General features: G+C 37.3%; 1 protein-coding gene across 1 annotated transcript; it reads right to left on the bottom strand.

Annotated features, from left to right (window-relative positions):
* Positions 1-391: 391 nt before the first annotated feature.
* On the bottom strand, positions 392-16,868 carry mief2 (mitochondrial elongation factor 2). The gene is made up of 8 exons (XM_041784236.1): positions 16,691-16,868; positions 10,141-10,300; positions 9,615-9,780; positions 9,401-9,501; positions 6,496-6,672; positions 6,224-6,387; positions 3,953-4,105; positions 392-1,675 (listed from the first exon to the last, which is right to left on the bottom strand). Exons 2-8 carry the CDS (start codon positions 10,276-10,278, stop codon positions 1,165-1,167), a joined length of 1,410 nt encoding a protein of 469 aa, XP_041640170.1. The 5' UTR covers positions 10,279-10,300; positions 16,691-16,868; the 3' UTR covers positions 392-1,164.
* Between the last annotated feature and the right edge of the window lie 1,695 nt (positions 16,869-18,563).

Raw genomic sequence — 18,563 nt, 5'->3', positions numbered from 1 at the left:
AACATTTTTGACTTTGTGCTGAGAATGCAAACAACTTCCACTTTGGCCATACAGGGACTGGATGGCTTGCAGCAGGGACCCCAGAACCCCATATTCCTGCAGCACCCCCAACTTCAGCCTTTGAGGGACACGATTGTAGGCCTTCTCCAAGTTCACAAAATGCATGTCGACTGGATGAGCAAACACCCATGCTCCCCCAGGAAGCCCTGCAAGAGTAAAGAGCTGGTCCTCTGTCTCACGACCAGGAGACAAAGTGCAGATTTAAACATGAAGCACCTTCCTAAACACTTAAACTGATGCACTTTTATGCAGGGAAATCTTTGCAAGCAGCCAGAGACTTATTGTACTAATTAAAGAAAGGAAAAGAAAAAACAGAGTGAGAATCTAAACAATTGCTTTACTTTTTATTTGCTGTTTCACTGCTCACTTACAGAAAATCCAAATTCTTTCACTCAAGACTCATAAAACTGAAGAAATACCCACAACATTCATACCATATTTAAAAGCAAGTGCTTAAAATGATGAGGCAACTTCAAGCATAATATAAAGAATTAGTTAACCCAAACAACATTGGTGACAGACTGAAACACTTAAGAAGACAAACTAAACATGTACATATCCACCTCCAGTTTTATAAACCTCACTCAGGCTCACTGAGTTGTTTTACAAGTGCAGCTAAACCCAGTTATTTTTCTGCATAGTAAGAATAAATTAAAGATTTATGCAGACAAAAACTACCATTTAGAGGACAGAAAGAAAAACTGCACTAAAGCTTTAATCTCAACTGCTTCCCTGCTGTTAATGGAGAGACTGATTATGGTTTTTAACCAACACCCTGTGAAAAGTTATTACTGGCATTTCCAAGCAGACTTTTCTACATTATTTTTGTGAGAACTTGTGATTAGGCACATTTTTCTAGACAAACACTTCCTCAGCTCCTTTCTTGGCACTTCTCATTTCCATCCTGTGATTAGCTTAGCTCGATTCTCACTTTCTCATGTGCAGACTTCTGTTAGCTTCTCCTCGTTCAGTGTAGACATCGGTCCATGGTGCCTGCCATATTTCCTGCTGTGCAGTGCGTCTTTGAATCTAAGCAGAATGGAGAAGCTAATCAATGAGAGAAGTCAGCATGAAGAGAGCTACGTCTTTGTCTATGTTTGTTTATCATATGAGCAGGATCTCCGGCTCTGACACGGCACAGTAGAGCATGAAGCCCATCTGATCCACTTGATCCTCTGACAAGCCGCTCAGCAGATTGACAGCCGGCTTGAAGTAACTGTGCAGCGCTTCTTGTTCGAGGTAGCCGATCAGCTCTGTGATACAGTGCTGGAACCTGACATCCAGGCTGCTCTCAGACCAGTCGCTCACGCTGTCACTGAGGTGCAGGATGAGGTTGGCGAGCGGAGCGGCCTCAAGCGCTCGCAGGGCGGGGTTCAGTTTGCACACAGCTTTGAGGATTTTGAGAGTGAGTCTGCGACATCCATCATCAGCGGCATCGAGCTGAGCCAGGCGCTGGGTCTCCCACGGGTAGAGGGACAGGTGCCAGGCATTGACCCAGGGAGAGGTGAGATCAGGCTGGCAGGTCAGAACCACATCCTCGTCCCTCAGCAGAGGCAGTATGGAGATGAAGAGGGGCGGGTCAGCGCTCTCTGCTGCTTCTGTTAGTTTTCCAGGCCTAAAGGATTAAAGTGGGGCATGCAGTTAGACATCAGGCAGGTTCTTTGTTTAACACACCGTGTCTTCAACTTAGATATCACTCAGATGGACTATTACATCCACCAGACAAGGAGTAAATATATATATCTATGAGGATTAGTGCCTCTGGTTTCCTCTTTATGCACTGAAATATAAATTTACAGCAAACCAACATGTACGAGCTTATGGTTTGACTTTTGATCAGAGCACTTTTCACCTCCATGGAAAGAGCCTCAGCAGATTAAAAATCCTGTTTCCCAAGATCAGTCAAAACTTAAGTAAACACCAAACACAAGACTGATTCTGTGCAATAAAAGATATTTGCTCTTTTAATTTGGTTGTCACTTGTGTTGGCCTCATTGAAGTCAGTTGCAGCAGTGTTACTTCCCACCTGTACTCTCGGTTTGTGCTTGCTTTTTATGTAAGCATTTCCACCATGGAGAACTGAAAATCAATACTCTCAGTTGGTTCAGTCAGCTTCCTCAAACTTTTTAAAGGATGCTGTACCTCTCCTGACTACCTTTATTGCATGATCGCTTGCCCAGCTGTTACCAAGCAGGTCCTGTCAGTATGAAGAGCTAGGCTAGCAAAGCAACAGCTGCACACTCAGACTGATGGACACATCTACAGATCAATCAGTCTTCAACTTTGTTTCGAGGTGTATCAGTGATATTTTTCTTCTGGTTAAAACAGTAACAGTCTTGACAACAACACTGACATACGTGAAAAACAGGTGTTGTAAATATAGCACATGTTTTGGTTATTAATAAGCTACAAAGAGGGCCATGGGGCTGTTCAAAACCAGGACATACAATATTAATGTTTCATAGAGATTCTTTGGTACTCAGGACAAGGAGCTTGAAAACAGGACAATTCCATTCAAACTGGGACATATCATCCCATTTTATATTTTTTGTCTCTACCTTTAAAACAGTGTTTACTGTTTTTTTGGTACGTGTATGCTTTGGGGTTTACAGCCCATTTATTTCAGTGTTTTTTCCATTCCTTGTAAAAGCAGCACTGATTGAAAAGGGTGACAGGAAACCACAAAAGTGTGCCACTCTTGACATCACAGGTATCTGAGTCAATGTCAAAATAAAACATGAACTAGTGCAGCTTTAGCAAAAACATGCTCTTCAAGCATGCTATTTGCCCAGACACATAAAATATAGCGATGAACGTCATTGGATTTTAAGGAACATCCAATTTGCTGATATTTACAAAACTAATTTAGACAATACTAATATTAATACCAATGTTTTAATATAATTAAAACCTAAAACTTTGGTCATTAAAACCCTCAAAGTTAAAAAATGACAAAACTAACAGATTTCAGTCCTTTAAATGTACGTTAAAGTGTAAGGAATGATGATGAGTAAAGAAAAAGACTTCAGCTGATTTTTTTAGTTAAAATATTGGTTGTCAACATCAGCAATTATTTTTCATATCTGCAGATAATGATATACCGACAATATTGTGCATCCCTAATAATATTTATCTAGATTCAATGCCTTGTTGATACTAAAGGTGCAAAAATTAATCACTTAATTATCTGTATTATCTGTATTTTACAGTCAGCAGGTTTTTAAGAGAGGTTTGAACAACTGAGGATGACAATTCATCAATCATATGACATTTTATAATCCAAATGCTAATTATTATGTAATAAAATGATTAACAGTCAAGTAACAGTCCTAGCTGATACTAATCATGCAAAGATGTTTGCATAAAGCACATTTTTTTACAGATTGATTAATTAAAGGTAGCTATAGTTTATCCATTTTATAATATGAACAAATTTGATGGATGAAATTTTGTTCTGAATCAGATTTTCTGTTGGAAGCTGAAGTCAACTCTTTAACACAACACTGCTGTCAGGCCAAAACCCCAAAACTCAGTTTTTCATGATTTGAATTTTTTCATAAATCAGTGCTATTGGTCGCCCTTAACATCTGCCTGTGTGTTTAACAAACTTTAAAGCTATAAGAAAGTATAAAAAAGAGGCAGGACTAGGACCATTTGGTGTTAATTAATTGTAAAAATACAGCATTTTATTCATTCCCTAAAAACAGGGGATTTTGGAAGTTTTGACTTGACACCAATGATAAATAAATCACAGCAGCAATAAAAACCTAAAACATTAAAATGGTATCAGTTGATAGCACAAAACCCAATGTAGGGGTAATACCTTATAAAACAATGAAGGGCTTTTGTTTCTAAATCTTAATGCTAAAAATAAAATGAAATAAAAACACACCGTATCTCCAGCCTTAGGTCTGGCCCTCCCAGTACTGGTCTGACCAGACAGTCCATGGTGCTGCTGATGGATGGCCAGTTGATGGTTTCCATGACAGCTTTACTAAACATGTTCACAACAGCTTCTGCTGACAGGTAACCGCCCACCAGGTACCTGAGAGACATGAGGAGAGACTGATTAGAGAATAGCTTTGTTTACCCAGGAGAGAGTTCCTTTGTTTACCTTTAGCTGTGGTTCTTAGTCTTTAGTGACGCTTCAATGTAAGCTACAGTAAAGCTGACATAAAGGGCAAAATAACGCCCTTGACACTTACTCCACTCAATCCTGTTGTCAAATGATGATGTCAGTAACCTAAAGAAGTTAAAGTGGATCTATAGGTCTGACAGAGTTAGTTAAACAGAGCTGTTTCATTGCCTTTAATATCCCATTTATTATTTTGATTCAGTATAAATGTTAATCAAACATAGGAGTCTTATTAAAAATAATATTATCAATATTATAATATTTAATTAAATTCAAAAAGTAAACCTGGAATCACAACTCGTATATCAATAAGTTAGTTTTAGTTTGGGATGGAGGATTAAATCAAATGGGAGAAAAATACAACCTAAACACATTTATGATGTTTGATTCAGTCATTTTTAAGAAAAAAAGGAAAATAAGCCTCTTTTTTAGTATTAACACATCATAAATGAATTGATTTGCTTTTTTTCTTTGTTGCATCAGTATAGACTGTGTTTAAGGAACTGAAATCAATCTAATACGTGTGAACATGTCACATTTATTTATTTATTTATCTATCTATCTATTTATTTATTTATTTACTTGCAAAACATTTATAAGCATTCCATACAAGATACTTCAATGACAGTTTTGTAAAAAGGGAACTCCCCAGAAGCTTCCTGAGCTTATGTAAGAGAGCCCTGATTCAGTAATAACACGCACTAATAACAAGAGTTATTAGTTAGAGTTAGCATTTATTTAATTTCTCACACGTTCAGACATTTCAATAATTTATTATCCTTATTCTTGACATTTCAAACAAAAGAAAGAAAAAATTCTATGCATTAGAAACACAGCAGAGATACTAAATACACATGTATTTTATTTGTTATGGATTATTACTGAAGTTATTCAGCCATTGGGGTTTATGATTGAGTGTAATGTATTAATAATTTCTGTTTTAATTGTTTTTTTAAATATATTTAATGATAAAGACTGTTTTATAGTGCTGTCCATTTCATTCCAAATGTCTGGGCCTTTACATGTTATACTAAAACTGGTACATTTCCATTTATGTGTTTTTTCCCCATTACAAATTCTTTTTTTCTAGTATTGTGTTCGTGAATAGGAAGAGTTATGGAAATGAGATGGCAGAGTCTATCATTTAATTTATAAACTACATTATACATCATACATGCATTATGAAAGATGTTACTCTCAGTGAGCTTCAGAAGCTTGAACCTGTAAAAAAAGAGGATCAGAGGGAGCATTAAACTCTTACCATGATATAGCACGTATCACTTTCCTTTTGGAGAATCAATAATTTGTCTAGACAGGTTGGATACGTATTACACCATATGATATTACAATAGTTAAGATGGGGTTCAAATAGAGATTGATACAACATTAGGGGAGCTTCAAGTGGGTGATGTCTAAGTTTGTAAAACAACCCGACATATTCTGATAACTTTGTCAACTCATCAATGTACTTTTTAAAATTTTTATATTTATCAATGTATATCCCTAAGAACTTAGTATGCTGTACTAGCTCTACCATTGATCTCAATGCGTACATTTTCAATATTTTTCCGAGTTCTGTTTGAACGGAAAATAATATAATGAGTTTTATTTATGTTTAAAGATAATTTTTTGCATTTAAGCCAAATGTCTACTTTAGTCAGTTCTTCATTTACTATATTTTTAAGAAGTCCCAATTTTTTGTGGGACAAGAATAAATTTGTGTCATCTGCAAAAATTATTTTATGCAAAATATGAAAGAGAGAGTTTATAAAGTCATTTATGTATATGATGAAACGAAGTGGACCTAAAAATGTTTTTTTAAAAGTACAAAGAATGATCATCTAACACTTAACCAAGAAAAAAAACTTTGTTATTCTATAATTTCCACAACATGTAGGTTGGCACAATCATTTCTGCATCCATTTTAGGAAAATAAATAATTAATTATTAGCAGTAATAATCCTTTTAAACCAACACCAAAATTGTTTAATGGATGAGAAATACAATTTTTAATCCTGGTGGGATCACCTGTCCCAGTAGCTTCGTCCTCTGGGAAAATACTCCAGATTGACTCGTCGGACCATCCAGTGCAGCGGGTGAGTGAGCAGAGTTTCCTCTCCTGGGATGAGACGCCACAGAGAGGCCTCCAGCTGCAGAGGCACCAGCAGACATGCATGGTCTGCACTGACCACCTAAAGACAAACACAGTTAGTATTTATGACATGCTGAAATACAGAAGAGTAAAAGCGTGTGTAAAAGTTTATTATGAGTCAGAAAAACAACACATGGTGTTTGTGTACCTGCAGGTCATCCAGCAGAGAACCTCCTAAGCTCATTTCTCCCAGGGGCATGTCAGGGTGTCGGCTGTGCAGGAAGCCCTGGATCTCAGTGCAGATGTCCAGAGCCAGAGACTGAGCCCTCTGGACCTCATGAGGAGCCAGGGCAGCTCTTGTGTGATAATACTGCTGCAGCCGCTCCTAAACACGATTTTCACAGGATATACACACACTATGAGAACTGGGACAGCAGTTGCAAAAAAACCCCAAAAAAAACAACAAAAAAAAAAACTGCCAGACAGCTACTGCACTGTGCAGACACATAAATACAAAGTTTAACTCTAATCATGAAGTTAACAGAAGAGTTTTGAGGTTTTTATCCCCCTGCTGGGAATATAGAGCAGCTGTCTCTTGAGTAATATAAAATTCAAACTCATTTTCTGCCTCTAAGCAGATTTAAGAAGCTGACAGGATTATGTTCTGCCTGTTAAGTTGCTGCTAGGAGAAGTAAACAGCAGACAAACAATGCTGTTTTTTCAGTTTTGGATTTTCAAAGCATTTAGAGAGGGAAAATCACTTAAAACTGGTGAAGTTACAGCAGAAATTATTTATTCACAGATTTGACATGGAGATGTAGTGTCTGCACACAGGGGTCCTGATTTTCAGCATGTGAGGTGCCCTGGTTTCCTTTTATAGTCCATTTGTGGTCCGAGCTGTAGGGATAGTGGATTTTTCAAAATGCTGGTATTTATACATTAATTTTAGTCAATAGTACCAATATAAATACCACTGTATTGTATGTATTGTATTGTATGTAGTCCAGACCTAAACTCCAGTCATTAAAACACGTTGATGAATGTAGGTGAACAAAAGAAGACTTCAGCTGCTTTTAATTCTACAAATTTATATGTGCATATGGTTGATATATATCGGCAGAAATGTTCCTAACAGCAGAAATCGATAATTAACATTTTGAGCAAATATTTACTAATACGGACACCATGCCAATAATATCCTGCATGCCAACAGAGCTGTATTGGCCATGTATCAGCAGGCTTTGGTGAATACAGAAAAAATGTTATGTGTTGACAAAAATAAAAAGGCAGAACTTTGTCCACCCTGACAAATCAGTCCCAATCAACAGTAACCATTTTAAGATTTACTCGTCTCTGCAAACAAATATCAGCACAAGAGTTACAATCCATCATTAACCAGACACGCCAGATAGACTGTTGCCATGGCATGAGACAGCCATTTGAACAACAGCTTCTACATGATGTTTGGATTATGTTCTGTCCGTTACAATCATTACAGACCAATCAGAGCAACAAACCATGATGTTCATGACTTTGCTAAATAACATTGGTGAATAAAATGCATACAAAAAAACAGACTAAAAGGGGGGACTTTTTATGGACTAAAATTAGACTAAAATGTTTTTGAGCTTTCATTGACTAAAACTAGACTAAACTATAAAGGGTAGAAATGACTAAAATGTGACTAAAACTATAAGGCATTTAATCTAAAGACAGACTGAGACTAAAATTATAAACAGCTGTCAAAATGAACACTGCTTTGGGTGGGTGCTGGGTTTAGAATGGGTATTGGGTTTGGGTGAAACGTAGTGTTTTTCTTTGTACTCATTCATGTATATGTTTGTGTTGGGGTGATCAAAAGCAGAGAGATAATCCTATCTTGGTTTTGCCTGCTATTTCTTTTCGCCTGCAATCCATCTCTCCTTTGTTTGATATTGCTGCACATGGATGCAAATAATTCCTCTCTCCTGTATATTAGTTTCTAAAGTGTCAACACTATGCACATCTTTATTTTGAATTTCTATCAAAATTAATAAAAAAAAAGGACCAAAGTCATAAAAATTCCTTCACAGCCTGAAACTGATCAAAAAGGATCACTTCAACCTGCGTTTGACAAAAAAAAAGGCAAAAAACAAAATGAGAATAAAATTGTTCTCTTTCGTTTTAAGAAGTCCTGAAAAATTGTGACTTTTTTTTAACAAATTTGCATCATGCTGTTATTTCTACGAACAAAGTCCCTTCTATTGTGAGAAATTCCCGTTGAAATTTGTTTCATTTCTGGTGTCATATCGCTGAAGTTAAAGCTGGTTAAGCTGTGATGACTCAGAATCTGCTGTTGAACTGATAAAAGGTTCTACTCTCAGGATAAAATGTACAAAGAGTTTACTGTGTTTACATTGCAGACAAATACACCACATGGAAAAGGGAATCTTGCCTAGAGGGCATTTAACGCCTGCCACTGCCTACCAGAAAAACTGAGAAGTTCAATTCCATTCCCAGATTGCTGAAGCTTCAGAGGCATAAGCAGCTTTAAAGACTAAACAATTAAAACTAATGACAAAGGAGTCTTCAGTCATGGAGTCTGTTATGTAGACATGCTGATTCTAACCACTTTTTTTCAGGGGAACAAGTTCTTAAATTTCCTACAGAATAGATGTTTAAGATTTGCACTATTTAATTAAATAGACTATTTTCATGATCTCTTTTTAAAAAACTACATACCAGTGTTTCAAATCCCCTCCCATATGTACTCATGCTTTATAAATGCTCAGCCAGCATTTACTGAGCAAATGACGCCATGTTCCTAGAACTAAACAGCCAAGGATGTCTCTGCTCATGTGGATGTTCTGCATTCAAACTCTGAGCTGCTTCATGCATGTTTGACTTCTTCTATACAGACAGTGAGCAAGCCCTGCAGGATTCCCATTATGCGGGCCTTAAGGGGCTCTGTGCATAACAATGTTCATCCCCATGGCACTGTGCTTTACAAAACATGTTACACATGCATAAATGAATGAGCAAACCCGACGCAGAGCTCATTTGGAGGCTGCTGACACTGAATTTATAATCTGTGCTCTAAAGAGCTCAGAGGTGAAGCGTGGGTGAGCTCGTACCTGCAGGCTAAGGACGCACAGCTGGAGCCTTTTAGACTTTGACTCGGGTTTGGGCTGAACCTCCAGAGGCGATGTCTGAGGTTGTTGCTGGCAGAGGTCAGCTGATTTAGGAAAAAGGTTAAAAAGCTGTCAGATCCCATTAGAGTAAATACCATAAATATTGAGCGATGTATCTGTGTGTTTTGGCCTAAAAAATTTGAGGTGTAACTGGTACCTTTCTGCTGTCTCGTTGCCTTGGCGACGTGCTTCATCACCACACCCTTTATGCCCTTCTTGATCAGTGTGGGTGACGCAGACACCAAACTCAGCTCCTCCCAGCTCTCAGCCATCTTCTGCTCCACCTTTTCATCATCGGCAGCACGGCCAGCGCGCTCGATCAGCTGAGCACAAACACACAGACACTCAGTCATGCTCTGCAGGGTCGTTAATGTGCTGCTAAAATACTGAGAACCCAACTCACTGGAAATCTAGCCTCAGCCTCAGGGGCTTCAATTTTCACACATTCTAGAGAATAAACTACAAGTGTTGCTTTCATTAGTGCTAAATTATTAAAAAGCAAAGTTAACTAATATTCTGTTCTTTAGGTAGTCAATTTAAATGGATTACCTTTTTGCTAAAATAAGTAAACACAGAAAATTACAGCAGGTTTGAGACTTCATTACTTCTTCTTTGTATGGTCCTCTTTATTATTATTGTACATCACAAACTGATTTTGTAGCAATGCCCTTTAAAACACTCACGCGTTTCACTGCCAGTGTGGCGATTCCGAGCATGGCAGCCCCACCGACGCCCAGAACCAGCCGGGCGTTGGACAGCAGGAAGTCAATCACTACGGCGATGCCATCCTCGCCTCGCCTCCGACTACCCTGGAAGTTCATACCTTCCTCTTTTGGGGTTAGCCTTGGAAAGAAAAGAGCACAAACTGAGGTGAGCATATAATATATAAGGTAAACAAATAAGAAAAAATCAAAGGGATCATTTCATGGTGAGAAAAGTTAGAGATGGGAATCTTTAGGCACCTACCAATTCGATTTGATTACGATTCATAGGGCTACGATTCGATTCCTAATCAATTATTGATGCTGTTTGATACACTTGTTTGTTTTTTTTACATTCCTGTTGTTCTCACTGTGTCAAACATAATTAAAACATTACCTTTGTGTTTAGAAAAAAATAATGAAAATAAATTTCCATTATCTTCTAATGGAAGACATGTGTAAACTGGACATTTACAATTGCACTGAACCAAAGGTAGCAGCATCCTTTCCTTGTAACATATCTGAAATTACAAACATAAAAATGTCCTTTTTCACCAATGAACAATTGGTAATCTGAATCTTGCTGTTATATGCTGTGTGTCTGAGTTCCATCTTTTTGTTTCTGCCATTTCACAGTATTAAATATTTAAATTAATATCGATTAGCGATTATTGGACATTTATAAATAGATTCAGAATCTTCCACCTCTACATCGTGATGCATCTAAAAATTGATTTTTTTCTTCCAACTTGTAAGAGAGTGTTGTCAAAAAACAACCTAGTGAAGCTTTATTACTAAACGATTTACCCTTTTATTAGTTCTGACATTATAATATAGGAAAGCACATATAAAAACTAGTCTCTGGTTCATTATCTTTATACAAAATAACTATTTTGAATAGTCAGTAACCTCCCTAAGAATGCTTTTACTGCCCCTAGAGTTTTAAAGCCTGCAAATATCCAACATACTGTTGCTATTGGGCCGTAACCTCCTCCTCTTCAAAGTCTCTCATTTCAGGGAAAGGAAAAATGCTGTTTTTCAAACAATTTATGTGGTCATAGTCCGCATCTTTTGGACACCTTTCATTGGTGTAAAATTTGTTAAACCTACTGTGGGGTGTAAAGGGGGACCAACAGAACTGTTCTATAAAAAACAAACTCTTCAAGGAGTTTATGGCCTGATGCTAGCGATGTATAACATTAATTTTACTTCCCTAAAAAAAGTAAATAAAGTGGATTTGAAATAAAATGACCAGCATGCAACTGAAATTTGGGCATTGAGCTAGGGGTGTTCAACAGGACGCTCTCAGATCGTCAAGAAATAGAATGTATTGGCAATCTGCTAAAGCTGTTTCATCAAAGACTCATCTCTCTCTGTTACTGTGAGCAGCAGACAGGTATGACTGTGACTTATCCTACATCCTCACACTGTGAATTAATTTTACTCTACCCCTTTATGAATAGAAATCAAGATGAAGTTAAAATAACATACAGTCATTACTTTAGTGTATAACCACGCATCTTAGAAACTGATGATATTCTGGGTTATGTTTATATCTCCTTATTTTGGCAGTAAATAAACAAGGGCAAAGAATTCTGTCACATGAAACTGCATATCAACAGGCTACTTGTGCAAGGCTAGAGCTACAGGAATTCTATTTATAGTCCATGAGCTATAAAATGAAAATCAATGTGTTAAAATGTGCCGGATGAACAAATCATAATTTGAAAGCAGTGCAGAAAATGAAGACATTGGTTGAATAAACAGATCAGAATGCAGGAAAATAAATGTTTGGTCCTTAAATATTCTGGAAGAAGACCTTCAGACCTCCTTACCTGGAGGTGCCAACTATGAAAATGGAAATTTTAAAATATTTTATGCTTTAACCAAAAGGCTGTTGCAGAAGAAAAAAACATGTAACTTTAAAAAATAGTCTTTGTGCATTAAAGATTATATGGGGAATAAGTTTGTTGTTTTCTGGTCATTAACTTACAAATTTGTCTTAAAATGGGAATTAAAAAATCGTGATAAAATCCAGATTGAAAAAGCCTGATATGATGTTTTTTCCCATATCACCCACCCTTACTTCGAACTTAAAATAAAGGCATTTCACAGAAATTTGCCATTTACCACAATGGAATCAGAGCCGTCTTCATCCAGGAGCATTAATTATGTTTTTGAGGTGGTACTGATATACTTTTGTGGCCAAAATGTAAAAACAAACACTGAAACGTTTACTGCACATGACAAAACCTATTGACAAAATTAGCACAACATGGCCTGCTGCACAGTAATAATTTAATCTGGATTATCTTGTTTTCATTTGTGTAGGAAGCCAATTGTATTGAAAATGACACTGGATTAACTGTCCAGCAGTAGTTTACACCAGGTAAGAATAGCAATCAATTCAGGTGTATCCTTCTATGTGGATTAGTAATCTGGCTGTCTTGCTTTCTACCAGCACACTCTCCTGTAATCCTAGAAGGATAAAGTGACAATGATGGGACATAAAATACAGTTAAAAATTTGCATTTAACAGTGAAAACCCTTAAGTGTGTTTATTTTTAGAATTGTGCCTGGTCAATATTTTTACAACAAAACTCAAAAGCTCCCTACACTCCACCAAAGAGTTGCTAAAAGTGGGAAAAGTGCAGCGTTTGGGATAGACGATGGTGGGATTTGTGCGATTGATTAGGTGGTGTTAACATTCTTTACATTTCATAACCCAGATAAGTCCTGACCAAGTGACTCAGTGTTTGCATTGGCTTTGCAGAGTTCAGGGCTGGTTAAAAGGATTACCTGCTGAGCCATTTTCACCTCATTAAATGCTTATTTTCATACATTTTAGTCTGAATTTCCATGTGACAACTAATGACTGTCAATGTCTGTGAGTGTCTTTACTCACTGAGCGTATGTGCCTCGAAAAGCTCAATGAAGTGTGCAGATTTCCCTGAAATGCAAGCGCTTATTGAGGTCATGTTTGTAAGTCTGTTTCAATAATAAATCTCTCTTTAATAAACAGGAAGCTTCCACTTTAATCCAATTTGATTTAAATGTATAAAAACAAGAGGCCTGGGAAAAATGTTGGATTGTCTCTTTTGGCTGCTCCTGAGAGGAGAAACAAAAAATATTAAGTCTACTTAGTTGACAAAGCGAATGGACGCCTTTATAAAAGGAATGATGATTTTCACAAATTTTATAAATGTGATACAAAAAATATTGAAGTTTTATTACCATCCATCATTGAGCTTTATCATGAACCAAATACAATGCACCACTCATTATTGGTTTTTATTCTGACATCTGCTTTTTATCCAAGAGACACTTGAACGTCAGAAAGCTGCAACATTCGAGCACATTTCTCCAACTACACTATTCAAGAGGTTTCTAATGATAGGAAACAGAAACAGGTAGAAAAAGTGAAACCTTCATTAAATATTCCTAGAGCAGACACACATCCATAATGTTAACATACTTAAAGCTAGTTAAAAAGCTGAACAATTACACTGTGCTTATCATATTTAGCTCCAGGCACCTGAGATCCAAAAATAGCTGCAGAACTTTACCCTAAACCATTTCTACCAAGTGCCTGTCCCCTCTCCTTGCCAGAGATACAGCAGGATCCCAAGAATGGAGACACGGCCTATTAATAGCCCAAATAACTGCCTGACTCACGACAGCAGGGTCAAATATATAACAACCGTCTACGTCCAATAACAGCAAAACTAACATGTGCAGCACGTAGGTGACAGGTTCAACATCTGAGCAGAGATCACTTCACTGTTTATTGTTAGTAACTTCACAATCAGGCCAGGTGGAGGCCTTTAGCTGTTGACCTTTGTTACCAAACATGACAGCGTCAAACTAAAGGAATCACTGATAAACAGATCAATTAGGTCAGAGAGTAACTCCATTACTTCACACGTTTTTCAGCTAGCAGAACAGAGCTGTAACAGAGCTAAACCTTTTCTACCAGAGGAAAGGCAATGGGACATTTTAGCTTGGAATAAACAGAATATGGTTATTCAACCAGACTTAACACCTTTACTGACTGCTATTAGGTGATAGAAAGAAAGGGGGCATACCTCCCCAAAAGTATAACTTTTAGGGATGCATCTGTACTGATGCTATGATTAGGTGTTGGCGCCAATACCAAGGCGATACATTATAATACTGGATTTTGCACAAGGCAACACTTCCAAACCCTCTTTAGCCAATACCTACAGTGCACATAGTTCTGCTAAAAACATCACTAACTTAACACGCATCATGGTGCATTCATGTATTTGCCAAATAACAAAAAGCATTGTACATCCAGCTGACGTGAATGACTGATGTATCTGCCATAGATATTGACAGATATTTCCATATCAAAGTCAACTTTTCATTAAAGGTAGGTCTTTGTAAATAACAGGGATGCACAATATCAGAATGAAATTTTTATGGGCAGATAAAAGCCTAAAAAATGTATTCTCATTACCAGCAGAAATTTTCATATCTGCTGATATTTACAGCCAATAAATCATCTGTACATATTGGCTGCATGAACAGTAAGCTGGTGGAGTTTAGGCTGAACCAACAGATGCATGTCAGATGAAGCCTTTTTCACTGTTCATCTTTATTCCTTACATTCTTAAGTGTGTTTTAAGGACTGAAAGGCGCTAATTTGTACATCCCTAAACTTCAAATGGTGTGTTTCAAGGACGGAAGTTTTAGGTGTGTACTACATTTCAATATTAGTATTGATATTGGTATCTAGTAAAACGAATTTGTTACATCTCAGCAAATCCTATATTTGCAAAAATCCAATTTCAAGCATCCCTTGTGAATTATACAACTAAGAGTACAGTCTAGACCTGCACTCTACAAAGCATCTTGAAACTGGCATATAAACCACAATGTGTTGCTCTGTATATGAAATGTGCAACAGAAATGAAGCCTGACTTGACCTGACTAATATTCTAATTCAATTAACCAATAAATAACACTATAGCTAACAAAGCTCAAGTTCAAATTTGTGTTTATTATAATACAGAAACTCCAAAATAAGGAAGTAACAACACCTTAAATCAGAGCTCCTCAGAGCCCCTGCCGCTTGTATTGAAGAGAAGCAACCACCAAGAACCACATGAAAAAGATGCTTAACATATTGTTGTTACCTGTCTCTTGCCCAAAGACAGCTGGGATAGGCTCCAGCTCCCCTGACGCCCAACAGGAAAAGCGGTGTAGAAAATGGATGGATGGATATTGTTGTTGAAAATTAAACATCTTGTTTCACTGATAATATTAGAAAACACGTTTTTCTTACCAATCATATAAACTACATATTTAGTGCTTTATCATGATTTTACTTAATATGTGCAAGTTGACAAACTCAAAGCAGACCAAAACTTGTGCCTCCCTTGAGATCTTTGGTACCCTGCCCTAGGGGCCCTGGACCCCAGGTTGGGAACCACTACCTAAAATCATGTTATGGCATATGATGTTATCACAATCTAACACCTTAAATAAAGGAATGACACTGAAATAAATGTTTGATTGAGTTGAATTGTTTTGATTTATACTTTTGATGATATAAAAAACACTTCTTCCTTAATTTTTCCTAATAAATGTTTATAATGGGGTTATAAAGGTGCTATCAGGGTGAAATAAAAAAAAAGCAGTTTCACTCTCTGCTGTTTAAAACTAGCAATGCTACACATGATTCTGACAAAGTGATTTCAATTACCCATATTTGTTTTGATTGTATAGTGACAGCATTTCATCCCTACAAAAGGTTGAATTGGGTACACTAAAAATCTCTAAGCTTCCAAAATCAATATTATATTTTCACATTTGGATTGCTGTTTACGTCATAGTGTCTGAATTTATTGACATATAGAGTAGGTAAAAATACTCCATATATTCAGTTTTGTAAACAAAAGGAGCTGCCATGTTTACCAGTCCGTCTCACATCTTTAAAATAAAGCTTTGAAACGTTTGCAGGGGGAATACATAGCATTAGCATTATCACACATTGCCAGGCAATAGATGGAAATGTAAGCTTAAGCTGCCCTTCAGGGCTGATACTATAAGTGTTAAAATTCAAATTATTGTGACATTTCTCTATTGCATTTGTTCCGGATTTTTTATGTTTACGGGGGCAGTTCTATCCTGCACCAAATGATCGGAATAAGAGCAGACTGAATGTATCTGTAAGACTATAAAACAATACATATTTAATTTTTTATATTATATGTCACCTTCCTGTCTACAGCACTGATATGATTAGCTTCATGCAGTCCAAAGTTTACCAACCTAACACAGGGGAGAGTCAGCCCCGGTAACCTACATCGATGTCTCCCTGATTGTCACGTTCATGACATATTAACCTCTAATTTAAGCTTCTTTATTGTGGTCAGCATTAAGAACAGCAGCCAACAGATCAACGTCTGTCAGAGCTAACGTTAGCTCGCCAAGTAGGCCAGTTACCTATTTAGATAGCCACATTAGCAGACACTGCTATCTCTGCACTTATTTAGGAAACACTTACCAATAACAAGGTAAACAATTTCAATAAGACGACTCCACACCACCAGTGCTTGACGAAATAGAAACGTAGTCCATGTCCAACAAAAAAACTTTGAATTTATTTCTAAAGTAGACGAACTTCAGAGTTAATGTAACTCAGCCGAGCTCAACCCACTAGCTAACAGCTGGTTTCTTCTTCTTCGTCTTTGTAATTGCGGCTGACTGACAATGTTGAGCGTCGGCAGCGCCACCAAGAGGCGCTCCAAAACATGACAGGCTACATTGGGAATTACAAAAATGTAGTTCTACAAGGTCAATTGAGTAACTTTAAAGTGTTTTCTATATCTATAGAGAAGGAAACTAAAAAATACTTTTACCTAAATCACTGCAATTGAGTAGTTTTTGCGTACTTGTACTTTTAAAGAACATTCTGAAATCAGTAATACTACTTTTACTGAAGAAGATTTTTGCAGAAGTATTCATAACATTTTTAAAGCAACAAGAATTGAGTAAAAAAAAACTTTAGGGGGGTCGAATGAATTTGAATATAATGAAAAAGTTTGTTTTTTCCTGTGATTTAGTTCAAGAAGTTAAACTTCCATACATTTTATAACCATCCCATACAAAGTAACATATTTCAAGACTTTTTTGTTTTAATGTTTGTGATTTTTCTTTATGAAAAAATAATAATAATAATAAAAACTCCACCATCTCAAAATATCAGAATATCACAAAACATAAGTCCAAAAAAGGATTCATAATAATGCTGACCCTCTGGAAAATTACACTCATTGATGTACTCTGTTCTTGGTCGGGGCTCCTTTTACACAAATTGGAGGCAATCAGTCTGTGGCACTGCTGAGGTGTTTTGAAGCCCAGGTTGCTCTGATAGCAGCCTTCAGCTCATCTGTATTGTTGAGTTAAGTAACTCTCACATTCCTCTTGACATTTCCCTAGAGATTCTCTGTGGATTTTAGATCAGGCCAGTTTGCTGGACAATCAAGCATAGTAATACCACTGTCAGCAAACCAGTTTCTAGTGGTTTTGGCTTCGCTGTGAGCAAGTGCAAACCTTGCATAGCAGACGGATACCCCCGTTTCTGGGTTTCTCACTGGCGAATCCATCCAGCAAAGCACCTGTCTGAACCGTTTGGGCCCGGTTAGAAAGTGATGGGACCAATCAGCGATGAGGGGCAGTACTTTGGAGTCGTAATGTAAGCAAATAGCAACAAGAAACCGATGCAATTATGGTAGAGACATTAGCGTGGATACTGCTAAAGCGCCAGTTTTATCAGAACTTGACAAAATTTCTTTGTTAGAGGAAGAACAAAGAACAACAAAAGTTGTGTACTGACATGTCTACAGTCACCTTGGTTGGCGTTAAGCAGTTCCCTATGGATTTTAGTTCTCGTTAGGGGTGCAGCTCGATAGCAGCTACGTCACGTATTTGGTTGCTCTGACTGGCCCGTAAAGATGTGACAGAGCGTTCAACCAATCACCCTCCAAGTTTTTTTCAAAGGCTCTGCCCTTTCTCAAATGCTGTAATGAGTGCGTGCCAAGTTACCAAAGTTCTGTTTTCAGATGAAAGTACATTTTAAATTTCATTTGTAAATCAAGGTCCCAGAGTCTGGAGGAAGATCTGAGAGGCACAGAATCTAAAGTGCTTGAAGTCAGGGATGGTTTGGGATACCATGTAATTGGTGGATGTTGGTCCATTTTATCAAGTCCAGAGTCAACACTGTCAGCCGTATACCAGGAAAATTTTAGGTTACTTCAGGCTTCCATCTGCTGAGAAGCTTTATGCAGATACTGATTTCCTTCTCCAGTGGGACTTGGCACTTGCCTAACCTGGCATGCCAGATCATACACAACGTTTGTGAAAGGGCAGAGCCTTTG

This window comes from Cheilinus undulatus, linkage group 4 (assembly GCF_018320785.1).
Source record: "Cheilinus undulatus linkage group 4, ASM1832078v1, whole genome shotgun sequence".
NCBI lineage: Eukaryota > Metazoa > Chordata > Actinopteri > Labriformes > Labridae > Cheilinus > Cheilinus undulatus.
The sequence above is the reverse complement of the archived record's forward strand: the minus strand, read 5'-3'. Positions and strand labels throughout refer to the sequence as shown.